At 39.0% G+C, this 26849-nt stretch overlaps 3 protein-coding genes across 8 annotated transcripts; 1 reads left to right on the forward strand and 2 right to left on the reverse strand.

The window, feature by feature from the left end:
• Positions 1 to 11193, forward strand: LOC115041315 (rho family-interacting cell polarization regulator 1-like). 3 transcript variants are annotated; one of them, XM_029498681.1, is made up of 17 exons: positions 3 to 139; positions 3043 to 3130; positions 3262 to 3395; positions 3502 to 3580; positions 3734 to 3757; positions 3865 to 3918; positions 4495 to 4644; positions 4888 to 4951; positions 5063 to 5106; positions 5197 to 5322; positions 5669 to 5817; positions 5927 to 6035; positions 7696 to 8328; positions 8410 to 8813; positions 9298 to 9391; positions 9632 to 9725; positions 9832 to 11193. In XM_029498681.1, exons 3-17 carry the CDS (start codon positions 3304 to 3306, stop codon positions 9897 to 9899), a joined length of 2184 nt encoding a protein of 727 aa, XP_029354541.1. In that variant the 5' UTR covers positions 3 to 139; positions 3043 to 3130; positions 3262 to 3303; the 3' UTR covers positions 9900 to 11193. The 3 variants fall into 3 exon arrangements, with proteins under 3 accessions (XP_029354542.1, XP_029354541.1, XP_029354543.1); XM_029498683.1 differs by having other exon boundaries at positions 9301 to 9391; XM_029498682.1 differs by lacking the exon at positions 3043 to 3130 and having other exon boundaries at positions 1 to 139.
• A 509-nt stretch (positions 11194 to 11702) lies between these two features.
• vrk3 (VRK serine/threonine kinase 3) lies at positions 11703 to 17263 on the reverse strand. 4 transcript variants are annotated; one of them, XM_029498686.1, is made up of 16 exons: positions 17204 to 17263; positions 16018 to 16235; positions 15762 to 15920; positions 15362 to 15487; positions 15068 to 15232; positions 14653 to 14799; positions 14389 to 14444; positions 14197 to 14263; positions 13771 to 13855; positions 13569 to 13671; positions 13343 to 13435; positions 13105 to 13243; positions 12621 to 12738; positions 12409 to 12467; positions 12174 to 12310; positions 11703 to 11824 (listed from the first exon to the last, which is right to left on the reverse strand). In XM_029498686.1, the coding sequence occupies exons 2-15, from the start codon at positions 16232 to 16234 to the stop codon at positions 12174 to 12176; spliced, it is 1671 nt and encodes a 556-aa protein (XP_029354546.1). In that variant the 5' UTR covers position 16235; positions 17204 to 17263; the 3' UTR covers positions 11703 to 11824. The 4 variants fall into 4 exon arrangements, with proteins under 4 accessions (XP_029354546.1, XP_029354548.1, XP_029354545.1 ...); XM_029498688.1 differs by having other exon boundaries at positions 13105 to 13237; positions 15362 to 15484; positions 16012 to 16235; XM_029498685.1 differs by having other exon boundaries at positions 15362 to 15484; positions 16012 to 16235.
• A 399-nt stretch (positions 17264 to 17662) lies between these two features.
• On the reverse strand, positions 17663 to 26552 carry rab27a (RAB27A, member RAS oncogene family). The gene is made up of 6 exons (XM_029497825.1): positions 26337 to 26552; positions 22508 to 22676; positions 21381 to 21466; positions 21190 to 21293; positions 20142 to 20265; positions 17663 to 19448 (listed from the first exon to the last, which is right to left on the reverse strand). Exons 2-6 carry the CDS (start codon positions 22658 to 22660, stop codon positions 19253 to 19255), a joined length of 663 nt encoding a protein of 220 aa, XP_029353685.1. The 5' UTR covers positions 22661 to 22676; positions 26337 to 26552; the 3' UTR covers positions 17663 to 19252.
• Positions 26553 to 26849: the final 297 nt, after the last annotated feature.

The raw sequence follows: 26849 nt of genomic DNA on the forward strand, positions 1-26849 counted from the left end.
CTGTGGACACAAAAAACTGCGAAATCAAGGAGAAGGACAGCGCCCAGAATAACTGTAAACCTCCGGAGCCTGAGAGGAGCATCGCCTCGGACATGGGACCCCGGTGTTCCCCTCCGTGCTGTCGGACAATAAAACAGAGGTAGGGGCGCTTTTGGCTTTTTCTTCAAGGTCACAGCGAGAATCCTGTTGAATTTTTCTCTACACGGGCATGATGAGTCCGTCCGACCCGAAGTTGCTTTCCCGTGATGTTGTCGACATTAAATCCAGCAGCTCGCCCTGATTGACTCGATCCCGGTTTTCACTGCCGGTTTTTGGTTTTTGTTTCGAGTTGGTGGACCGGAACTTGGAGGGGAGAGGGCGTCGGGGGTCCAAGGGTGGCCGGGAGGGGACTTTTTGTGGCCTGTGATGAGCTCCGGCCGCCGGGCTGCTTTATGTGAGGAATACAAAATCTGGCTCGAAGCGGTAACACGAGTTTGCTGGTTGGACTCTTGTTTTTGTCTCAAGGAAAGAGTAGGACCGGCGTGTGTGAGTGTGTTTATCCGACTCAATGGCCTGCTGTCGCCCGGTTTGGGCTAATCCAGTAATCTGGACCTGAAGTGGTTCACTCTGTTTTACACCATGGCTCCTCATCCTCCTCCGTTTCCTCCCCAAACACAGAGACCCTCAGAGTCTGGGCGAACACTTGTTTGATCAGACCGAGCTTTAAACTGGTTAAGAACTGCTCTCTGAGTCCCATCGTCTAGTTCAATCAAATCAAATCTAATAACATAAAATAAATAAATCTGTGCTGACGTGATTAGTCGATAAGTGACTGATCTAACGTTTGTCCGTTTAATCTTTTATCAGTCTGATGTTAAAACTATGCAGTTTACAGCTCCACATGTACGACTATCTGGTCACCCTTTTTCCTTATGTTATTCACTATTGCTTAAATTAAATGACTTGTTTTATCCATATCTACTTTTTCATGAATCAGTTTTAATGCTGCAACTTTTCCAGCATTAATTAATTAATTTTCTGGAAAATAATTGCCTGCTATGTTGATAACAACATTTTATTATCCATTAAAATACTAGAATTAAATGATCAAGGACAAATGTGGAAGACTGACCAACTCCAGGCTTTTTAACGTGACTATTTGCTGCCTTTATCTGATTTATACTGCTATTTAATATCTATCCTTAGTCTGATATCTGGTGAGATTCACATGTATTACTTTTTTGTTACAGCTAACTGATTAAATAAATTCATAAAGATATAAAAAAAAATATGATTAGAATAATATTTATTTGCAGCTCTTTTTAGACTGCACAATCATTAATTATTTTGTCAAAAGTAACCAAAGATAAACTCCTGCATGGACAAGGATATATGTGCTTGTGCATGCAGTGAGGGCATGAAAGGCTTCTTAAAAAAAAAAAACTCCAGTCTTGTGAGGTGATTGGAAACAGTATCCTCTTTGTTCACTCTGTTCTGGAGAGGATTAATCCAGCTAATAATGTAGGGAAAGGGATAAAAGCACATCTGACAGAAAGGAAACTGGGCACCTCGCTCATTATTATCACTATTGGCGAAGTCTGCACAGCCTGTATGTGGGCTGCAGGTATAGCTATTTATGGGTGGTGGGTGGTGGGAGTTGGACTGGGTGTCTCACTGATACTTTTATGTAGAGGCCAGATCAGTTTGGTAGTATTGAGTCTTGCAAAATGTGCTGTCTTTTGAAGCCAAATTTCAATGGCCATGGAGTAAAAGAGTAAATCTCAGAGTGAAGGAACAATAAACTTGCAGCATGCTTTGACTAAGATCTAATGAAGCTGCTAGCTGGTTATTTAGGTACACAAACACACTTGAATGTGTAATTTTTGTATTGTAATTTTCTTTTTCTTTAAAATGAATTTGATAAAAGTTAGTTTAAAAAAAGAGCATAATTGACAATTGGTGGAGAAGTCGAGGTAAGAAATGACAAGTATCAGTAGAAATATTGATCATTTCTGAATGATACCTAGCAGCATGTGTGAGATGTACAATTTGTATCTTCCTCTTTGTGTGTTATCATGATGACTTTGCACTTTCAAAGCTGTCTCCTCCAGTCGTGCACTTGTTCAAATGGCCAATTCAAATGAATCCCCAAGTGTGCAGCTAAGTTTAGCGGTTTAACTGGACCACTGACCCGGTGAACAGGGTGCCTACATCTAATTCTGGTATCAGCTGTATGCAGTGTGTGTTTAATAAGCTTCCGATCATACGAAAGCATAATTTTTGTGATTTCCATCTCAGCATTCACAAGGTGGAACACCTGATTTCATCAATGTATTTAAGACTAAAAATAGGAATAATATCACATCATCTTTTTGAGTTTAGTGTGAAACCATTCAAAGTAGATGCCACCAGTGGCTCTGGCCTGTGAAGGCTCATTCACAGATCCCATGTGTTAATATGGGTTTGGCTCCTGCTTGGCAGATTTAGTTTGGTTTAAATCTGTAATCCCTTTTGTGACTAGATTAGCTCAGGCACAAACCTTCTCTTCCCGTAGTTTCCCCTGACTGTGGCATTATCGTGCTAATCTGCATGGTCAATATCTTATCTTGGAGTAGAAAAAGGGGGTCAGGTTTTACACTGTCTCTCTCACCCACAGTGGAGGTATGATTTTATATTCTTGGGCCAAACTTGTGTGTAGAATTTCCTGTGTAGAGTTGGCCATGAGACTTCCTGTGCTGGTGTTGGATGTGGAGGGGGTGGAGAAGCAGGGAAGGAAGTGGAATAGAAGCACAGGCAGACTGTGCTGCCTGCTGTTGTCAGCAGTGGCCACTGTGGTTGCTGCATGCATGTCACTCACTGTCTCAGATTTTCAACACAACGACGAGGCCAGATGGAGCAACTGAAACAGTAGTTCAAAAAAACCCCCCCTCCAATTTTCCTTGCAGTCACCTTTAAAATTATCATGCTCCGCAATAATCATTATGAAACAGGAAAATCTTGTCAGGTACAGTGAGGTATGAGGTGAGCCATGACATTTTTGTCTCTTTTTTTCTATAATTACAGGACATGTCTTTTGGTCTGTTAAAGGCACAGTGCTACACTCAGCTCTCCAAGCATGCTACTATAGAGACAATATCTGTACGCTCAACAGGTGAGCAGCAGGCTGCCTGCCTCACTCTCTGTCCTGCCAGTTTCCTTTATGCCTGCTTTGAATGCATTTAATTTGAAATAATCAGGAGCTTCATCAGAACTGACTGCACACTCTTTCTCTCCCTTCCTCAGCACTGTTTGATCCAAGAGAAACGTGCCTTGTAAGGAAGCAGGATGTTCACAGGATCTACCAAACTGCCCCCCACCAAAATCCCCCAGCCTGAAAGGCTGGATGAAGTGTACGCAGCCTTACGCAGAGGCTTACAGTGAGTGAAAACCTAATGCATTGACTACATTAGATTGCTGCCTGTCGCATTCAAGGTTTTATATTTTGAAATGAAGAAGTAACAGTGGTTGGCCTTTTGTTGTCAGGTCGCACCTGCAGGTACACCAGCTGGAGCTGGACAGTCTTGGTCAGCAGATTAGAGAAAACAAGAGGAACGGTCGTTTGGTGAGAGCCCAAGTAGTCAAACCTGTCACACAACCACTGACAGTGATTTAACTCCAGACTGGCTGCTGTGCTACACAGCCCTCAGTCAGGATGCTAATTTGACATTTTGTGATGCTAAATGCATTGATTCAGTTTGTTTTGTTTACCTTTCAGGGGTCTTTGTACGAGCTTGATAAGGTGAGTTTCATTCGCGCCTGTTGTCCATGTTTGTGAGCGAAGGGCATTGAAACTGTTGAGAGATATAAGAGATGAGATAGTTTATATGAATTTTTTTTGTCTTGTAGCAAGTGAAAGCCATAGAGAGGTTCATGCGTCGCTTGGAATTCCATCTCAGCAAAGTGAGTAAGAAATCATTCATTTGATAGATCAATAGACTTACAGTTTAAACATGCTCTTTTTAGTATTTGTTCAGATTAGGAATGGATGGGTTTACTATGTTTAGTATGAGTCTGAGTCTGCAGAGTTTTTGAAAATGTATAGTTTAAGTCCACTCACTGCTGTTCCAAACTCAACAGGCAGCTATTTGTTGACCACAACCTGCTCAGCACCACTGAGCAGTGTACAGACACAAGTGATTATTAATTGATGAACTCAAGAGTCTGATACTCTGGTTTTGAGATGTTAGAGAAGGAGAGTGAAACTTAGACTTGACAGTGGTGGGTTTAAAGGCTGTTCCATGGAAGCAGTGGAAAAGCTGTTTATTTAAAAAAAAATAACATCATGCTAAGAAAATGCTGCTACAATTAATCAAAAATCAAAAGCAACCAAATCAAATCTATCTATGATATTTCAGAGTGTTTTTCATGAAATGTCAGTGAATTAAACTAAACAGTTGAAAATATACATTTCATTCACCTTTGAAGTGAGAAGTTCATATTCACTTGTTGAAATGTATGTAATATTTGCTTTTGCAGGTTGAGGAGCTGTATGATGCCTATTGTATACAGCGACGACTGCGTGATGGAGCAAGTAAGATGGTGGCAGCATTTAACTCTGCCACAGGCAGCAAAGAGGCCAGAGAGAGCCTGAGTGAAGCAAACAAGGGCTTCAGGGAATGTACAGAGGCAAGTCAATAAGCCTGCGTCAGCATCTACCATAGCTGTGGTTCCTATATTTTGTGTATAAGTGACCACAAGTTTCGATCTTGTATTGAGTATTGCGTGACAATCTGCTCATGTGATTAATCAAAAGTTGTTGATGAATTTTTCTCTCAAAGTACAAATCAATGCGCTGACCAATTGTTTCAGTTATAAATGTGATGGGAAAGTCTACACTATTTAAAACCCTCACTCTTTCTGCTTCGGTAGCACATGTGCTCACTTGAGAGTGAATTAGAGAGCCAGATGGGAGAATTTCATGTCAAGATGAAGGGTGAGTCATTTTGTACTTTGAGATGACTTCCCCCTCCCACTACTAGAGCAGTTCCTCCAGATACTCTTAGTATTAATCCAACATTTCTCTGTTAATTTCTGATGTTTTAAGGTCTTGCTGGTTTTGCACGATTGTGTGCGGGTGACCAGTACGAGGTAAAAAAAATTAATCAAGCACTGAAGACACACATTGCAACAGAGTTTTGATGGCCATTGCATCACATAGGCTGTTTTTGGGCCCATCAGGTCCTAATGCGTTATGGGCGTCAACGCTGGAGGCTACGAGGCCGCGTGGAGGTCAGCAACAAGCAGATATGGGACAGTGAAGAGTATATTTTCCTTCCTCTCGTCACAGAGCTGCTGTCAATCAAGGTGACAAAACCAGCTTTTAGGGGACATTGGGTTTTTTTCATGTTGTTAGCAAATTTTATGAAGCCATCGAAAATAAGTGTCTGAATTTGTGACCCTCTATGGGGGAGGACAAATTGATATTGGATTTTGGCAAATGATAAACGCTTGATGGTGGGATTTGTTGTTTGTTGACAAAAATAAGAATATATTCTATGTCAAATTTGAAACCTCAGTGCAGTATTTTATACATGTATAATATGAATAGGTTTTGTTTTGTTATTGTTTTGTTTTCTTTATAAAACCAAAATTAGCCACATTAGGTCCGTGGTTTGTCTCCATCCTGATTTCTTATATTTTGGTTGTCAAGGTGACAGAGCTGAAGAGCCTGGCTAATCACGTGGTGGTGGGCAGTGTGTCCTGCGAGATGCTCGACCTGTTCTGCCCACTCCCCCAGACGCTTGCTGTGGATATTAATGACCTTGGGACGGTGAAGCTAAACTTAGAGGTCACCTGGAGGTACTTAAATCTTTAGGCCTCAACATGGTTTGTTTTTGGGATTTTAAGATTTCAACATGTTGAAAGTATGTTTTGTCCCCTCACTTTTTGTTTCCCCCATCTCTTCCAGTCCTTTTGATAAGGATGACCAGAGCTCATCCACCAGCACAGTTTCTAAACGGCTGCTGTCCAATCAGAGCCCTCCTGACACGCCCTCTATGCGGGAGCAGGTGTTTTATGTGAGTCGCATCAAATAATTTCACACCAGCTGTTACATCACAATGGCCACTGTCACAAAGAGAGACTTAAACCATGGTTTACATCTAAAACAGCTGGAATAAACATATACTTTACACATAGCCCATTGTAGACTAATTTAAGTAGGAATAATTAGCTCATCAGCCCACATGGATTTATTCGTCTGAAATATCTTTGTTAAATCAGCCTCTGGTTTATAACTTGTATAAAGGTTTTATAAAAGCCTTGTAGGTCACTCCAACACACAAAACTTTCTTTCATTATACAAATATGTGAATACACACACACATATCTAATATACTGTGCATTTGCTGTTTATCTCTCTGATGACTATTATTACTGTCATTTCATGGGTTGTTCTATTTCAGCTGCTTCCCAACTGCTTTGTCTGTAGCAGTAGCATTGGTGTGTGTGAGGACATTCACAAAGGACTTTGTGTTAGTACATGTGATCGAGGGAGTGGCATGCCTGATGTGAGGAGAATGAATGATGGCGGCGGTGGCTTGTGTGACAGCAGCATGTATGAACGAAGCTGTGGTCCTTGTAGCTGTTTAATAGTGGTCGATTAGTCCTCCAATATGTCCCTCCTCTTCCTCACCTCCCTGAAGAGCATGCCTCATGGCAGGCACAGACAGAACTGCTCACTGGGGGAAGTGTTCCATGATGTCCCAGCGAACAGGACGGCATCCTTTCGTTGTGAATTCAGCCATACAACCCCTCGATTGGCCTCTGTACAGTCGGTGTGTTTGGATGTAGATGTAGCTGTAGTGTAGTTTATAGGAGTTATCAAACTAAAACAAAAAAATCTGAAATTACACAATTTATTCACCTAAGATAATGGAATCGAAACCTCTACAAAAACTCTGTAAATTGGATTTATGTATTGTTTAATTTATAATCAATATTTTAATCAATTCAGGATCCTAATGGAAAATAATTATCATGTTTAATTAAATTGCAACCTAAGAAAGATTAAGTCTCGTGCTTGAGTGGCCGATTTTGAGCTGCAGCATCTGAATATCATCAACATTAGCTTCTTTCTTTTTTTTTGCATATTAGGGAAAATAAACAATCCTTGTGACAGGTTAATGTAACTCTGTCTGCAAGAATTGCATTTCGTGTGTTAGCCAAAATAATATATTACCACACTCTGAATGTATGAAGCTCCAAGCTGTATTTTAGTTGATATATTATGAAAAATATGACCCCTTGATTTAATCAGTGGTTCTCAAATTTGACTCATATCTCATGACGCATTTCAGAAGTAGTAAGAGCTACATGCCTTACAGGTCTCCCAGTAAACCAACATTGAATAAAAATGAAATATTGCAGCATTAAAATAACATAATTGTGGTACGACTAAATGCCTTGCCAGTACTTTGACAGTAACCCTAAAGGTGTGATAGACTTTGTCAGATTTTTTGTCTTTCATTTTGACAAATGTCTTAAGTTGATGGTTTCTTTTTTACCTGCCAAAAACTGCACGTGCATTACGTGTCATTTTATATTTTTGGCCTTGGTTGTCTTTCATTAAATGTCTGGATGACTCAGTTTGTGGACCACTGTAACAGTGAATCTGTCTGTTTGATAACTGAGTACATAAAGTTTTTCAGGTGTTAACCTTGTGTATGTCTCTTCTAGTCTTTGCTGAAGCGACAGGGAGAAGTGGAGAATGGGACAGTTTGGTCCAACTCCTCTGAGTCCTCTGATGACTCCTCTAGTCCAGCGCTGGCTCATCATGCTCAGAGACTCACGGCCTCCAACACGCTGCCAACCACTCTCATCAGTCAGCTGTCATTAACTCCGCACAAGTCCAGCACTTCAACGCCATCACTGTCGTCCAACCAAGAGGAGGATGAGACAGAGGCTGGGGAGGTTTTCTCTCAGAAAGATGCAGTGCCTAACGGCCATCTGCAGACTTCCTGCTCTCACAGTCATGTGGGCGAGAGCAGTCCAGACTGTACTGTGACTGATAGGGCATCTGTCCAGTCAGCTGACTTCTCTGAAACCTCAGGAGACCTGAGCTGCTTGTGCCCTGGCTTGTTGATGAAGCCAACAGCATTCCATGCCTCTGAAGATGGCAACCCACAAATAAGTGTTTTGACAGAGGATGTAAAGGATGATCCTTGTGAAGACTCAACGGCACAGGCTCAAGCAAAAAGCGAGGGAAACACTACTGATGCAGGAGGCTGCCAACAGGTAGAAGAATCAGAGAAACACAGTCAGCCACATCAGTTCACCCAGGAGCTGAAAGAAGCAGTGAATTCTCCAACAGTGAGTTCAAGGATAGGTTTGTCTGGTGAGCCTAATGTGTCCAATCTCACATCTGTAACACCTGCATTTGTTTTTCCACAGGTTCCTTTTCCTACATCCTCTAGTTTCACCCAAGAAGTTGAGACAGCCCTCGAAAGTTTTGACTTTCTCAACTGCTCTGACCTTGAGGAAGATGAGGAGGAGGAAGAACATGAGCAGCAGGAGGAAGAACATGAGCAGCAGGAAGAAGAACATGAGCAGCAGGAAGAAGAACATGAGCAGCAGGAGGAAGAACATGAGCAGCAGGAGGAAGAACATGAGCAGCAGGAAGAACAACACGAGGAGCAGGATGAAGAACATGAGCAACAGGATGAAAAGGACCAAGAGGAAGGTGAAGGAGAAAAGGAAGTGGTGGACAAACAGCACACAGAGGACCAAAACAGAGTGGAAGCAGAGGAAACAGACAAAGAAGAAAAGGATGGAGAGAATTTCTACTCTGGAGGAAGGTCAGTGTTTTATACCAAACTGGACAGAAATATTTGTTGACGTCCTTGAACATTTATTGTTATCCATCTCCATATTGGAGCTTTCAGAAGAAGTTTGATTAGAAATCTGACGTTTGCCCATGCTAAAACTGATATTGTTTGTGAGAAAGTTAGTCAGGTGACCACTAAGGGATACAAAATGAGTAATAAAAATAAAAAAAAAGAATACATTTGAAAAGAACTGGGACAAATAAATGTCGGGAAAAACAGAAAGGCAATAACCAGAAAGAGATGCAGAATGACTGTCACTTTGTTCATCTAGTGTAAGGCAGATGTAGAACAATTAATCACAATCATTAATCATTAATCAACAAGGTGGAGCCTGATTCAAAGCATGTGTGCTTCTGTCGGTGTAGTAGAAGATCAATTGCACGGACATGAATGAGGTTTCATTGGTGTTATTTGTATTTTTCTCTTTTACATCAGTCTACTTTTTGTCTCTCAGCAGTGATGAGGAGGAAGCAGGTGGCCTTGAGATCCTTATGGAAGCCCCAGAAGGATTTAGGAACTCAGATGAAGATTTTTTCTCTGAATCACAGGTAAATGGAGTAATGATGCTACAATACACCAAAATCAGATATTAATATTATTACACATAATGATAATGTGTGTTAGGTCTTATGGATCTTTTTATTGGTGCATCTGGTTATCTTTCTGCCATCAGTGTTACTGTTCTTTGTGGAAAGTTGTGGGGTTTTTTGTATCACACCTTTGGTAAAGATGTGACTTCGGCTCCTTTTATATCAAATCTTTACAATGTTTAAAATCATTTTTTAAAGGAGTCGAGTGTGGAAGATGCACAGGATTTGGGACAGATGGAAATGCCTGAAGTAAAGGAGGAAACAAGTGAGGAAAAGGGAGCTGAACAACCTGGTGAGGAGTTTTTATTTGTCTCATGCTTTAGAGAAAGCCATTGATCATGTGACAGCATCTGCTGGCAGGAGATCTTTGTTAATTGGCCCTATTTTTAATATTTCAGGAGAGGACACATCACACGATCAAGAGCGGCCATCCACTCCCAGCCATTTGGCCACTACTGTCTTTTAATTTCACAGTAGATACACAACAACAACGTCTCCCACTTTGTTCTACTCATGCCATCCCCCTCTTACACTGAGGGATCAGAGGCCTTGAGGGTGTCCCACTTACTGTTCAGACAAACAAGCTCTTCCATTACAGTGGAGTTTGTGCACGTATTTGCCTTGTTCTGACCAAGAATGATAAACCTCGGGGTTTCTGCAACCAGTCATGACTTAAAACCTACTTCCAGTCTTTATTCCTTCAACAAACTGTCATGTTGCCTGGGTTTAAGTGAGATACCACAAAAGTTTACACATTCATAGCCTGTTCCTGTCACGTGAAAACTTAAAGTTCAAAACATCAACATTTAAGGAACAGCTAAACGCAGCCGTGTTTTTTGCTTTATTACAGCGTGGAAGTGGCCTCATCGTTTTGAAATGGTTTCATGACTTCAAGCAGATAGATTTTTTTAAAGCTACAAACTCGTCTACAATCAACCAAGTTACATTTCATTATTTTCAAAGTGGTCAGTATTTACAGACATGAAAAACCACTGAGGTTTATGATTTTCAGTGTTAAATTAGCTTATAGCCTGGAGCTTTTTCACTGTTAGCAGGACAGAAAAAGATTTCATGAGCATGTGATGTTTGTCTGAAGATTTTTATAGACATGAAGTCATTTCCAAAGCAGGAATGTTCCCTGAAAATCAACAGGATATTTCCACTTAGAACATCAGAGACAATTAATGAGAATATTCAGAATGACCTGAATAATCCACATACTACATGAAAGAAAATAATAGAAATACTTTTAGGATCAGTCTGCATTTCTCTTTAAAACCAAATCTGGTTCAGTTTTCCCAAACTGGGAAACAGTCTGCAGTGTAAAACTATATTTAAACCTGCATGTGTAGCTGCCTCACACTGCCAGCATGTCTGTATGAAATGATCAGCTGATCACTTTAAGTGTTTAAGCTAAGCTCCAGTGCTACGAAGTCACTGGTTCTGTAGCTGTGTACTAAAGCTGCCTCACGAGGGCGCCATAGTCTTTCAACATCATGTTTTATGTAGATCTATAAAAGCCTCTCATTCAGGAAGTGCCTCAAGTGATAGAAATGGAGGGTTTTAATGCCAGAACAGGAGAGATCAGGCAGAGGAAAACAGTGTTTATTTTCTGAATTACTTAAAGAGTGTGCACAATAAGAGATATTTACTGTTTCATATTAAGAATTGTATATGTCTTGAAATGTTAAAATGTTTATGTTCAGAAATGTTTAAACTTTATAAAGGTTTCTTTGAAAGAAACATGTCTGTTGTATTGAATGACTTAGAATATGTAGGGACTGGTTGAGTTTAATATTAAATCCAAACTCTAAAAATTGAAGGTTTATTTTTATTATTAGAAATCAATTTCAGAATGAGCTGCTCGCTGGTTTTCATAGTAAAGGAATGAGTGTCAAAGAACACTAAGACATTTTAAAACGACATACATCCACTTTAATTTTCAACTTAAGTCACTCTGTTTACATAAAAGAATTCAATTAACCTGCATTAGCTCATTTTATGGAAATGGCATCACCAAGTTTAATATCATGGTAGGAAAGATTTGCAATGTCAATTGTGCTCTCCCTGCTAACTAGCAACTTGCTAAAGTTCCTTAAACCAGAAAAAAAAAATCCAAAGCACACTGACATTTTAATGAACAAAATGTCAATATCATACAAATCTGTACATCACAAGCTGAACTTGAGTCTGTCCCATTCACATTACCCTTGAAATGCAAAAACAAACCAAAATATAGTGCAATTCATCTGAGAAACACCAGCATAAATGAATACAATGAATATTTATTGACAATATTTTGCTTTCAGTGCAAATAATATCATAAATAAAACACAGTACGACAAATAGTTAATACAGTCTACCATAAAACTGCAGTTGTGTTCCTTTTCCCTGAAAATAAAGTACAGTTATTATTATCATTGCTACAGAAACTGCACAAAATGTTTGCATTGAGAGACAAGCTGACAAAAATGTAAGCAGTTCTTTATTATTACTTATTACTATTAATTACACCTTGCAATTTGTGGCTTTCCTCTCTTCATATTTGGAAGATTTAAAAAATTATATTTAGAATTACATTTAAGTTCATATTAAAACTACAACTCAATAGTCTGAATAAAAATGATTTACAACCATATTTTTGTAGTAAATCTGCATCTCTTACGTATGTACTTGAGCAGACGTACTGAGATGCCATGTGCACATAATTGTTTCTGCGTTTTCAGTTTTGTGTTCTCACCTAGAAACTCAGCGGCTGCTCCAACGACCCTCCAATTTGCTGTAAGGCTACCATGAGTCCGGCCTGCAGCTCTGAGTATTTGGGCTGTTCCATGTACTGCAGAGCCATCACTGCAGTCACATATGTCTTGAAAGCACCTGCAGTGTGATACAAACACACAGACAGTATACAATAAGCAGCTGGCATAAATGAATTTACAATTACAAACTAACAATAAGAAATGTTTTTAACTCACTGGAAGCTTTCTTTTTCCCAAAGCAGTGACTCAACAGTGCAGGAACATCCTCCATGTACCTACAATGAGATTATGTGCATTTTCTTTTAGTTGTGCCACCCATTTATATATATTGATTTATACAAAGCAGACAAATAGAGTTTTGATATGGTGGTCTATGGTGTGTCAAAGGTATATAGGCTTTAACTATCCCACTGGTGATGAACTCTCACCTCTCTTTCTCAGCGGCTACCTCATACGGTTCAGTGAGAGCAGTCCACGGCAGTTTCCCTGTGTGCCACCGCAGCATGCAGTAACCCAGAGACTGCAAATCACTGCGTCGGGATGGCGCTGAAAGGACAGAATAAACACACAGATACTGACATCTGATTCCCCTCACAGATCAACAGACAAATTCTAAAACACAGGTTTGCATATTAGCCCATTTGCTTTGATTAAAAAAAAAAAAAAAAAAAAAAAATCAGATCATGTCAATGTCAGCTTTTAAAAACAACTGCAGTTGACCAAAGTGATATACAAACTCAGCCAAAGCAACTAAAAAATTAAAATAATCATTAGAAATGTACACAATGTACACAACAATTAGAAGGAAAAAAAATAGATGTGTCAGTGTTTGGCTTACAGTAATTTATATGGTGCAATGCCGTTTATTTCCCCAACATGGGAGTAAGTAAGTGAAGCACAGAAGTGACACACCTGCTCCTTTATGTGCATCAAGGCTGATGAACTCCATGGTGCCCTCATGTGGTGTCCTGCTGGCTTCACGGTACTCCACATGTTGGCCTCCTGGACAGTATCTGAAAGCATGGCAGTACCCTACAAGGTAGACCTGACCCTGGATGCACAGAGAACATGGAGAGATGTTGGCATACAAACACTGTTTTAATAAGCATGAACTCTGCTAGAGCAAATAGAAACAGAAGATATTTCTTACCTGTGACATTGGTCCCTGTTTGACGTAAATGTTTCCTGCACTAATATCACCGTGAACATACTCATTTGAATGTATATACTGCAGGACATCCAACTGCAAGGAGAAAGATACGTTATAGATTTGTCCGAAAATTGGTTTTCAGAGTTCTGGCTTATGTGTTATTTGGACAAAAACCTTAACAATATTTCCTGACAACTAACAAACAAAAACTTGTGAGAACACTTACAAGTCTACAGGTGAGCTGAAGAACAGCTTTCTCAGACAGAATATTGTTGTCTTCTTCAATGACAGTCTGCAGAGACTTGCCCATATTGGGAAAAATTAGAAACCTGTTTAAAAAAAGAACAAACTGCATGTAGTAGAACCAAAACTTAATGTATAATTATTTTACATAATGTGTAAATCCACATGAAACACTTTTTCCTCACCTGTAAGAATCTGCATGGGGACCAAAACCGGCACAAGCAGGAATTCCCAGAAAATCCATCTTATTTTGTTTGATCCATTTATCGACTACAGTGAAACATTAACAAAGAAAGTTATTATGTGGAGTTCATACATAAAATCATATTCATGAAAAATCAGAACTTCATCTAAAGGGGTCAAAGACTGACGTTGTCCATCAGACTAGCAAGATGTTCGCGTTGAATATATTCTTGTCCACTTTGTCTGAACAGAAACTGAAAAGTACTAATGCCTCCTTAGTTTTGATTAAGTTTATCTCTCATGTAGTTGTCAACAGAACAGTCAGTCAAGCTATAACTGCAAAGAACCCTCCACAAATTAGACTTCCATTGATGTTTAGCTTCTTTTTTGGACCCAAAACGAGAACTTAAAACACACCTAATCCTCACCTGATGCAGGTTTAGCTGCTCTCTGCAGAAAGTTCTGCTCATTGAAGATTCTTCCATCTTTAGCTCCCTAGGAGAAAGAAAAATGTAAGCGATTCCACTCAGTGTAAATGAAGAACTATCATCATGTTGTGATATGATTCATTGCTTTTTTAAGTACTCAGAAAACATTAAAATTTTTGAGACAGATCTTACCAATTTAAGGATGTGATTTGATTCTTTGGAACTGGATCGTGAACCTGCTTGCAAAACTAAGAGAGACGAACAGGTTATTTGTTATTATTAATTTTTATTTTAACCACATGTCTATCCACCCTAGCTTGTTTCGCCATCTCTTTATTCAAAAAGGGATAATATGCAAGACTTGAATTGTGTTTTATGGTACTCAGAGATTCATAAATGCATTTTAATCTCCAATTTTACTCATACAGTACTTGCCATAGTGTCACGCAGTCTCACCTTCGTAGATCACCTCAGTCTTGCTTTGATCCAGCAGTTTCATCAGCTTCCATTTCTTGCCTGTTGTGTCCGTCACCTCTTCTCCTTCCTGTAGTGGCTCCAGAGGAGGCCCGTGTCTCGGCTTCTTGGCCTTGCTTTTTCCTGTTGCTTTATATTCATACAAACATTTCAAATAAATTACATTACAGAAAAAAAGACTGATGTAGAGAATGTCTCCTGCAGTTTAAACAGACATCCTTTTAGTCACATCTCCAGTAAATAAAATTAATGAATCTGTTTCTTAGCAGTTTAAAGCAAAAAATGGTTGACTAATAAATAAATATAACTTAACAAGAAATTGCACTCATATAGAAATGCTGCTAAAAATTAATATTTTTGGATGAGTGCATGTAAAACCTTGTGTTGTGTAGCTCACATTTTAAAGGAGACCTGGAGATTGGTGATGAAACTGGTGAAGGGACACACACAGAGGTGCCATCCACTGTTGACGCATCCGCTTTCCCACTTGTTTTATCACGAAGCATCGTTCCTTCCTCTTCCTGCTTTTTAGCTGGACTGGAGAGTTTTGCCTTTCCTCTGACTACACGTGGGTCCAGTCACAGTTAACAGAGATGAGAGGAAGGATTATGATGGAGAAACCAGAGTTGAGGTAGTTAGGCAGAAGTAATGTATGGATGATTGACTGTGTTTCTTTTGTGTTTCAGCTCACCAAATCGAGGCGACTTAACAACAGAAGAAGTTGAAGACTCTAAAGGTGACTCTACCTTTGAGTCAAGTTTAAACGTGACTGAATGTTGCTTTGCTGAGGATGACCAGAATCCAACACCACTGTCTGCTGATACATAATATAGATGTCCTGTTATTAAAAGTGAAAGGCATCTTTTTTTCTTTTTTTTTTTTCATGGCACCTTCTGTATGTATAAGTGCCTGTAAATTTAAGCCACCACACATTATTTTTTAGGAGAAAGTGGAGTATAAAGAGAAATACCATACAAGTGGCTTTAGGATGGCAGCCTCTCTACTCCTGCCACGCTGCCTTGTGTCTGTCCTTACTCTGTATGCAACGCTTATCAGAAACCTAAATAAAAACTAAAAATCACTTTAATTACCTTGAAACTTGTCGTCTCTAACAGAATTAATGGAGGGTCCGATAAGTGGAGTGACATCTTTACTATTGTACTGAACTTCCCCATCCAACCGAAGGGAGTTACGAGTCTTTCGCAGTGCAGGACGGGCTGTAATTGTAGTTGGAGTGTGGCATGCAGGGTCTGTGAAGAGAAAGAAAACACACAAATCCAACGACTTACAATCAATAATCTATAATCATATTAGGTAATTCCTAATAAAATTGACATTTACCAATACCTTGCGCAGGCTCACAAGCTCTGTTTGAATCAAGACATTTTTTGATTAGTAGTGATGCAAATCCATCATTTTTGGTGGGAGAGCAACTTGTAGAAGTAGGAGAGTTCACAGACCCAGATTCATCAACAGGACAGGGAATCTTCTCCCCACAAGAGGGACAAAATCTGAAATTGGGCTGCAACTTTGTCCCGCACTGGGGGCAGAAATGGAAAGGCATTCTGCAAGAGCGAACAAGGTGGTTAATCCTGTGTGTGGACCCTGGCAGGGGAACACAGACTTCACCAGGAAAATACACAGATACCATAATTAAAACTGTTGTTTCTACTGGAGATACAGTGGAGACTCTCCTTATAACTAATACTGGATATCTTAAAAATACTAAAATGGATTCACACTTATTCTGTGAATGTTAACTATCATGCTCAAAGAAACAAGAGCAGTTTTCATCTAAGTAAAAGTAATAATGCCACAAAAAGGTTCTGAGTTAAAATTCCTATGATCAGCAAAATTTCCCTAAACAGCCAATGTTAACAGTAGGGTTAGTGTTAATACCTAACCCGAACCCATTTCTAGATTATTATATTTGCACTAATAAGTAATTTTAAATTAAGCTTGTATAACAATTGACAATTGCCAACAATTTTAGAAATTGTTTTTAGAAATTGTTTCCTCGTGATAGTTTGTTGAATCTTGACAATGGTTGTTTTGTCCAACTAAAATAGCCTAACCTTAAACTGCCTAAATGCATTTTTAAAGTCTGTCATTTTGCAATGATAAATGATTTATCACAGGAGCTGCCATTTTATCATCATGAGATTTTATCTGCCGTAATTACAACAAAAGAAAAATGGCATCGACTTGTTCTAATCATTATTTCTGCCATAATAACACAAAAGAGAAGTGTTGTCTACTTAAGCTAACGTCAGTTAGGTGACAATGGTTTATAACAACACTTCACTTCATTGACAACACTGACTGAAGGACACTTTGTCCAGAAATACGTTATGAAAGGAAGTCCAAAGTTGACACTGTTTGGTGAAATGACGGAAGGAAACAACTATTCCTATTGCTTTATTTGAGGGTTGGTTCCAGCAGGAATTGGAGCAGTACTGAGTAATTAACTTTTTTTAAAAAAATGACTTAATAAAAGTTACTTAAATCACAGTTTTAATAGTTATTTTTTTACCTTCCCCGTCTGGATGTTTGGCTAGGCTACTTCCTATTTCGCACCGGAAATACGTCATCATCGTAGCGCTGGCGCGGTGCTGCCGCCTGCTGGCCGGAAGGAGCCCTGCAGCCAAGAGCTTCTCATATAGTGAAGGTTTTTAATCAGCTCAGAGAAATGACATAATGAGGCTGCACACACAAATGCTGTCTTGAGTTTCCCAACGATGGGACATGATAGTTTTTACACAAAAATACTCACTTCTTGAAAGAATTTTTGTGCATGAATCATTGTTGCCATCTAAATTTAAGTCTTTAAGATTGTCGCAAAATGCTGAGAACAAACAATATTCCCTGCATTGTGATGAAGATAAGCTTTTGGTATTATCACAACTAAACAATAGTGGTTATAAATAGGACATGATATCAACTGCCCTTGATCAAGATTTTTAGAACTGATTAAATAAAGAATCAACACTGCTTTGAGGAATACATAAATAATAAAAATGTTTATTTTTGAACAGAGTTTAAAGAAGTTGATCAAATTTTGTGGTGCAACTGAAAATATAGAATATTTCAGTTTAAGCTTTTCTAACAAAGTAACTGCAGTGAGATTTTTTTATTGAATTTGGGCATCGAAACAGCGAGAAGAAAAATATGTGTCTGAACTAAAACATGCCATTCACCCTTTTAGTATAAAATAACAAGAGAATACAAATGATGAGAATTTGTGTATGAAACCAGCAAATATAGGAGAAATAAATACTTTCAAAATGCCACTTCAGTGTCAATACTCTGCATTTTAGTAAAATATTAAATACATTTGATGCTATACACTGATCTGAAGGGCTCAGTGAAATGCAGGGCTAATTTTATTGCTTTCATTATAACTTGTAACATCCATCAACATCAAGAGATTGGACACACTGTATCATGTATATGTCTGTAACACTACATTAATGTCCTTAAGGTTGGGGGATTCTTTAATGGAGCAATCATTCTGGATTCAAAAACTTTTTTCACTGCATCAGGCAACTGATTAAGGTTTCCATAAAAAACTCTCTCACCCAAATATATAGGAAAATACAGGTAGTTTCTTGTGAGAAATAACACATCAGTTAATTTTCCCTTAAGATTTTTCTTTTCCACAAAGCCAATCTACAGGGTGTGTTATCTAGGATCCTACCAAAGGAAAGCCATGCTTAGTTTTAAAGATATATGTTTTCAAAACTGTTGGAACTGCTAATAATGAATACATGTTTGATTTTGCATAAATCAGATTTTAAGGCAATGACAACTATCAACTCTTGAGAATTTTCCAAAAAACTCCAAAACGTATTTAGTTTAAATTGAATACCTGAGTCTAAAAATACAACAGTAAGTATTTACATATAACTTCAATTTGTGTGTTCATTTGTTAAACATTGTTTTACTCAACAGGAAGAATAATGTAAATAACTTGGTTTAGTGCTCAATTTTTACTATAGCTTCTCAGAACATGTTCATTCACTTATCGTGGAAATTCGTGTTTTTTGGAAATTATTATAAAACCTGTCACTGCACATCCACTATTAATCTAACTGTATTACATAATTCATGTTTTACAGGTAAAAAAAAAAAAAAAGCACTAGCACTCACACACGTGTGTGTGTGTGTGTATATAGCATATATCGCACTTTTGGCAGGGCAGCCCACTTTGCTGCAGCATTGGGATTTCAACTTAGAAAGATAATCAGTGCTTTCAACTGATGAGCAATGTTGGACAATTTCAGTTGGCCGTCATTAGAAATCAATATCTCATACTGACAATCATAAAGAATGAAGTATTCAAAAGACCCATGACATCAATCTTAATGAAAATGTCCATATTCAAAAGGCGCTTAATGTGTTTTAACATATAATGCTACAAATCAATAAAAGTATGCACAATTTCTGACCCAGTGGAAACAAATTAATGTGAAGTTTTAACCAACAGAAAAAATATAGTAACTCCCACTTTGTGAAACGTTGAACTTGGTTGTCTTCCTATTTCTATATCAATATTAAGACACTAAAATGGCCCTACATCACTCTAACATGCACATTTGCCCCTGTCTGGATTCTCTGAGAGGTCTGGGCTGGTGGGTCCATTAACTCTGACAGTCCCATCAGGGATCCAGGACTTGTCAACGCATCGTTCCATCCTCTTCATGATAAGATCCAGCAGGACGTCCACAACTTGGCTCACATTCTGCCCATCTGCAGCACTTGTCTCAAAGTATGGCACTCTGGATAGAGGAATTAGGTGTATTAAAACAGCATCATAGTAATCAAGTAATCAGTATTTGACAGATAATGCTAATGCTTTCTGAGGCAAATAAAATGCCCCCCCCCCAAAAAAAAACAAAAAAAAAAAACAAACACAAAACACTAAAATCTTTTGTCCAACCTTCAGAAAAATATGATTAAATCATATATAATCGGTGCATTTTTTTTGGGGGGGGGGCTGGTTGGTGAATAACCCTAACCCTAACCCATCATGTCACCCAATGTGGGCCCTTTTTGTGTTTTTAAAGTTTTTTGGACAATTGTGGCACAAATGAATGAGCTAAGTAATTTCCACCATGACAAAACCAAATATAAATTAACCTTATTTCATGCAAATTGTGGCACAAAAAAAATGGTAGAACCAAATGAAATAGTGAATGCTGTGCAGCTTGATGTTATGACATTTTCATGTATGCTGAAGTTAATTCCTGTCTTGGAGGTATCTCAAACATCACCTACAATACCTGTCTTTTTAGGAAAGGCGTGTCTAAGGGGGTAGAGCAAGACATTTAAAAGCCTGTGGACAAATATTTGCTTTTGAAGGAGGATCAGTTTTGGCGCAGACAAACTTGGCCAAACAACTCAGCCACTGCCTTCTTAACAAATGTTTGAGGGAGAGGCTCATGTACAGATGGCTCCCAGTTGGGACATACCCATACTTCTCTGCCAGCTCACGGGCCTCGGCTTCACTTACGGCCCTTTGATCCGTCAGGTCACATTTGTTTCCACACAGAATGATGTCTGGATTTTCACAGTACGCGTGAATCTGTAACTGACCTGAAAGACACATTCAGCGATTCAGTATGCATTTATCTTTATCTGTGAGAAAATCATCAGGCTATCACTTGTATATTATAGACAGCTGAAATAAGAAGGGGGCAGCACAGCGTTGTAGTGGTTAGTGCTGTCGCCCCACAATAAGAAGGTCGCGAGTTTGGTTCCTGGCCTCAGTCCCTTCTGTGTGGAGTTTGCATGTTCTCCCCATGTCTGTGTGGGTTTCCTCTGGGCACTCCGATTTTCATCCCGCTGTCCAAAGACATGCATGTATATGTATGTCCATATATGTATAGGTTAACTGGAGACTCTAAATTGTGAATGCAATGTGAATGTTTGTCCTTGTGTGTTGGCCCTGGGTGTACCCCACCCCTCGCCCGATGTGAAATGGGATTGGCTCCAGCAGCCCTGCGACCCGGATGCGGATAAAGATGAGAGTAAGTGAAATAAGAAAGGCCTGCGTGGGTTTCTTCTGGGTACACCATAAAAATACATCATGTTTAGGTAACTGGTGACTCTAAATTGTCCATCTGAATGCAAGTGTGAGTTTGTCTCTGTCTGTGTGATGGACTGGTGACCTGTCCAGGATGTACCCCGCCCTCGCCCAGAGTGAGCTGGGACTGGCTCCACGACCCGGAAACGGATAAGTGGTAGAAAATGAATGGATAAATGAAATAAGAAGTATGAACGGCAGTCATACACCAAAGACAAAGAGACAATTATTAATAACTGGTAGATAATGCACTGAACATAATATTTTGGTTAGTTTAGTTCCATTTCAAAATGAGTCACGTTCAAAAAAAACTTTCTCACACAACAGTTACACATTAAGTGTCCTGGGTATTTTTACTTGGCTAAATTAAATAATTTGTCTGCTAAATATCAAAAGAATGATCAGTTTTAATAACAAAAAAAACCCCAACATACTCATCCAGTTTCTGACATTGAGGAAACTTTGCTCATTTGTGAGGTCAAACAGGAGGAGGAAACCCATCGCGTCTCTGAAGAAAGCAGTTGTCAAACTCCGAAACCTGAAATCATTCAGGAAAAACCCCCCACTGAAGCCAAGTCAAGGTTTTGAAAAAGTGAGAATGTTTAAGTCTAAGTACTTGATGTACCTCTCTTGTCCTGCAGTGTCCCACAGCTGCAAGTGGATTTTCTGTCCTTTACCTGAAGCCCCATCAGGACCCGTGGATTTGTAAACCTGAGAGGAACAGATTTGTGACATCAAACTAACAGGACTTTCTCTTGAGAAGATGGAACTGCAAACTACAAAATAAAGGTGAGCACATTCAGTCTCAAAGAGTCAGTGTGTTGATGTTACAAACAGCCTGAAAGAAGGTTTTTGTAATCTGGAGAGTAATGTGACAAGTTATAACAAGAAAAACTATGTATACTCTGCAATGTCATCTGCATTCCATCTTGTTGATTTCCCCAAAAGTATGTCTGACAGAAATCTTTAATTTCAGTGGGCTGTAAAGTCCAACTGATGAATCCATTTTGTTTCATGACAAGCTAATTACCAATATTTTTTGAGGTCAGGGTTAGGGTTAGTATTAATAATAGTTTAGGAAGTATCTTTCACAAAAAGCTCGGACCAAAGTAATTTCCATTTCACATTTCTCTCATTTAAATATTATCCAAATGCTTTCTCAGTCATCAGGCTTTTAACCACCCGACAAGCAGCAGAGCTCTGGGTTGTTTGTGAACACAGTGGGCATCATTAAAATAAACAGTGTTACTAACGCTGTTAATTACAGTTTTCATCATAGTTTTAATCATCATTAAAATTTACCTCTTAAAGAGTGAGTAACTGGCAATAATGGCTTTTCTAAACCCAGTAATTAAAGTCCATTACATCCATGATAAACCAATCACTCAGGCACATTCTCAGAGCTGGAGGTCAGGATAGTTACAGAAGGAATGTAGAGTAAATATGAACACTGTTCAGCTGTTTGCCCATATGAAGTATTTATTCAGGAGGGTGCTGCCTGTTGCACACCAACATTAGTCATTTCCCAGATTTCTGTTGCAACATGCGTCTTTTGTTACTTAATGGTGTGGGAATGTATTTAAGCAACTATTAAGGCAGCTGTAAGTGTTTCTAGCTCACAAGGAAATGTTGAACTAGAAGAGTAAATTCATGTTTTTCCAAAGTAATAAATGAAAGAAATCTCTCCCTGCAGTAAAACAAAAAACAAACAAACAAACAAACAAACAAACAAAAAAAAAAAAGAAAACTTACCACTCTTTTTTCTCTGAAATCAATCCCAACTGTAGTGATGAATTTTGAATTAAATTTTCCATCAGTGTATTGGTAGAGGAAGCTGGTTTTTCCCACACCAGAGTCACCGAGGGCTAGGAACTTGATGAGGTAATCATACTCCCCATCAGACATAGTGAGTTCTTAATTTCTGAAACACACAAATAAAACAATTCGGTCAACCATCAATCCCACTACTTAACAAACCACTTAATCTCTAAATGACATCTCATCTCTTTAACATTAACTTCTTCCCAAATAAAGCGCAATTTAAAGCTTTATTAACAATAACCGATTATTCATTCAATGCTCAATACAACAGAGGCTCAAAAGTTGGAAAAATAAATGATCATTGGATTCTTTGGTGATGCTTTTAAAAATGATGCTATAAAGTTTTTATTCTTCAGGTGATTCAGCACAAAGTTCAGTAAATAGGGAAAAAAAAATCTAATTGATATTTTGTGTGGCTACCCTTTTTTTTAACAGGGGAGTGACATGCTGTGTTATTGTCTGCAAACACTGTAACTCACACAAGTTCCTCTGCTGAAAGTGGTGCATGGTGTTGAATGTGGTTCTGTCTATCCGACACAAGTCAACCTACATATGAGTCAGCAGTCTTCTCTGGTGTCTTTTTGGTTCAGTGTGTTGTCAAATTTAATCTTGAGAAAGCAACAGGAAACACTTTAGATTCCTGCCTCTCTCCAGCTGCAGACACATCAAAACAACAAGCACCACCTTACCATATGTACTGGATGTAACACTGTCATTTGTAATGTTCCACTAAATTCAGCCTCAACAATTAGGAGAAACTGCTGGTTTGTCATATGACCACTGCGTGGAGAAGTCTTACATTCTTTCACGGTAACTACCCCCTACCAACACCACCTTTCATCAGGTGACATAAGCAGCTTAAGGTCTCGTGCAAAATCAAGATCCATGATGAATGTGTTAGAATGGAATTTTTCCCCCCAAACATTCAGTTGTGGCCAACAATCCTTACAAGTATCAACTGTATCCACCAGTTTTAAAAGGGGAAGAATTTTACCCTTTTATTAAAGAATAACTTTATCACTTTTAAAAGGTCTTTAGGTCTTTCAATCACAGCTGTAAGGTCAGTTAATGAGAGATGTTATACCAATTCTGTAAACTCCTAACTATTGAAGAGTTTTTCTTTGATCCATTTCCTTTCTTTTTAAAACACAACACTTTTAGGCTCATGTTTTGATTCTAAACCCTTAGATGTTTCGTTTTGTTAATGATTCCTGATCTTGTTTCACTGCTGTAGGACAGATTTCAAACATGCTTTACAAATATATGTATTTCTATTACTTTCTACATAGTAACTATTAATCCACATAGTTTATAAAATCTAACTGTGGCTACTTTATTAATATACCCCAAAAGAAATTATATTATATATTCAAAGTGTAACTGTAAATATACAGTGTAAAACAGCTTATCATAGCAAATTACAATTTTGGTAACTGTAGTCTGTGTCACTGTCTAACAGTATTTGTCCTGTATGTATGTTTTTATAATATCCAAAAACTCAATAAATACACTTTTGTCAAAAAACTGTATTTGTCCCTGTTGATATAAACAGGGAGGGCACGAGACAAGCGACCATACAGTTAAAATCAGTTAAAAACAATGCAGACTACATTCACCAAAATTATTGTAGAGTTTAATCAATACTTGTGTGGCTTCAATAAAAACCTATGGGAGAAATCTACATGAAGGTGTAAATTGCGGGCTGTTGTATTGGACTGGATATATTTGTATCAAATACAAATGCCAACAAGAGTTCAACTTTACAATGGAAAAAACCTACTAATACATTCAAACTGTCTTATTTGAAGACCTATAGAGTTTGACAACTGAGGGCCACATTAATATTTATACCCAGGTTAGTCACATAATTATTATATGAAGCCTGGTTCAGTAAAAAGCAACCAGAAGCAACACAGTGGAGCCAAACCACACCGCTGGAGACAGGAGTTGTGTCTGTCAACTATAATCGGCTAATCTAGCAGCTTCATAAAAATCCTATTTAAAACATGAACTCGAATGATCTCATGTTGCATGTGAAAAGAAAGACATGTTCTTACATGATACAGTGTGCAATACAATGCCAAAATCTAAAGTTGCAATGCCATTTCCTAGTCATGCTGCATTTCCCAGTGTCATCACGGCTGCAAAAAGGAAGTGAGCACTGATAGCAAGTTATGATCAGATGTTATGTTAGAAAACAGTGGGTGCAGAGAGAAATCAGAAAGAACACAGCCCAGAAACACAATGTTAAACAAACTGAGTGACAACAATATCACTACCTTATCTCTTCTGAAGGATGTAGAGGAAAGTAAATAGATGTTGCTGGTTTCATGTAAAAGAGCTGAAGTTGAGGAAGCACTAAACATGAAACATAAAAGACTTGCTCTGAAAGACAACAGTCAATTACCATCAAAATTAATTTAGCTTCCCTAATTACCCAATATGCCTTTGAAAACATTAAAGTTAAACTAATTTTGGGATAAAACCACACAGCTGGAGATAAACTGAAGAGTATCAAGTTTCCCTCTCGCCTTTAACAGACAAAGTCTAGTTGCCTTGTAATCAAGAACTTCAGTGCAAAAGGCCTCTCTCACAACATTAACACTGACCAGCAGTTAAAACTACAAAATGCAAACATGTGCCTTTTTCCTCATTGATTAGCTGTGACAGAATATCAAACATCATCTAATGTCAGTCTAGGCAGTAGATCATGCGGTTGGTCAAAAGATCAGATATTTTAACCCTTTTTCGATTTCTACATTTCGGTTGAATAAGCTAACATTCAAGTTGTCTCTTGAGTGGTTGATGTGTATCATTACATCTCAGGCAAAGAGGCAAAAGTGATTTTTCATCTGTGACTCTTTTGAAAATAAAGTTTAAATGAATCAGAAGGGAAGAAATGTTGAGCTGCCCCTTGATATCTGCTGGTATTTTCCCATGCAGTGGGAGTGGATCCAGTAGCTCTGGCCTGCCTGACATATGCTACCACCCAAGTACACCAGGAAACATAAAGCAGCTTGAATCATTTGTCAGGGAGAAGTGGAAGACCCACCCTGGGCAGCCATCCAGCAGAGAGGCAGTCAGCTCCTTAGGGAAATGTGGCTAAGGACATTCTGAAAAACTTCACCCTAAGTAGTCAAAGTTTTGTTCTTTTTTTCTTTGTATCTGTGAAAAACGTCCAGCTGCCAGAATCATTGCTTATCCAGTATTTAAGATACATGTTGAGCATTTATCATAACAGTGGCTGTGTGACAGGCTCAAAACGTCAAAAATTCTCAAGCTGAGAAACACAAACAAATAAACAAATCAATTCAGTGGAACTAACAGAAAATGTGATGACCCTCAGCTGGTCCTCATGTGGCTGTCACTGCTGCTCTGGTGACCTCAGAGGTCACAAATAGTCGCCTTTTTCCTTCTTTGCCCACTATGGATGCAGGTTTAACCCGTGTTGTACCAGACTGCAGCTCATTTGAGCCCAAAGCTACCTGAACTCAGAGCCGCATGTTAGAGACTCCCAGTCATGATGGTGAGAGGGGAAGAAGTGGGAAAGCTACCAGCCCTGAGGAGGACATAAGGCAGGTTGAAATTATTTCCCCCCTCAGCTCGTTAGTTCCGAGTCAGGCTGGAGCTCTCACAAAGGGGGTTGGAGACGAGCTCAGGTCGAACTCGGAATAAAAACAGACAAGTTGCTGACAGATGCTTCAGTTGGCTGTTTCTCTGCAAAGTGACATTTCCTGAAAGCGCAGCAGCTCGTACTCACCGCGGCCCGGGGCGTAGCTGCTGCCGGCTGGCTCAGAGAAAAAGGCGACCGCAAAGTGTCCGACGGCCGGAGACACTAAGGAAAGTCGGGAAACAAGAGACTCTAGTACTTTGTCCGATCCCTCCGGGCCATTAGTCGACATGAGAGCCGTTTCACTCACTCTGATGAGCCGCAGCTTTACTTTCCGCCGTGCTGTTGAGAAACAGCTCCTCCCCGCGGGGGGAGCGCCCAGAGCCGGATCAGCAGAGGGGAAACAGGCCTTTCAACACAGAGCAGAGCTGCAGCTGACCCACAACTTCATCCTGATCCTCACTACTTCGCTCCACTTCACACCAAACACAAAACGACATATTCTCAGAACATATGACAACAATATGAGTCCCAGAAACTGATGTTGGATCGATTAAAAACTAACTCACTGTTTTAGTATAACCAAATCCTTAAAAGTAACTTTGATGTTTCTATTTTGCATCAGATCTTAACTCAGTGTGTTTATGATTTTACTCACTCGAG

Source organism: Echeneis naucrates, chromosome 3 (assembly GCF_900963305.1).
Source record: "Echeneis naucrates chromosome 3, fEcheNa1.1, whole genome shotgun sequence".
Lineage (NCBI taxonomy): Eukaryota > Metazoa > Chordata > Actinopteri > Carangiformes > Echeneidae > Echeneis > Echeneis naucrates.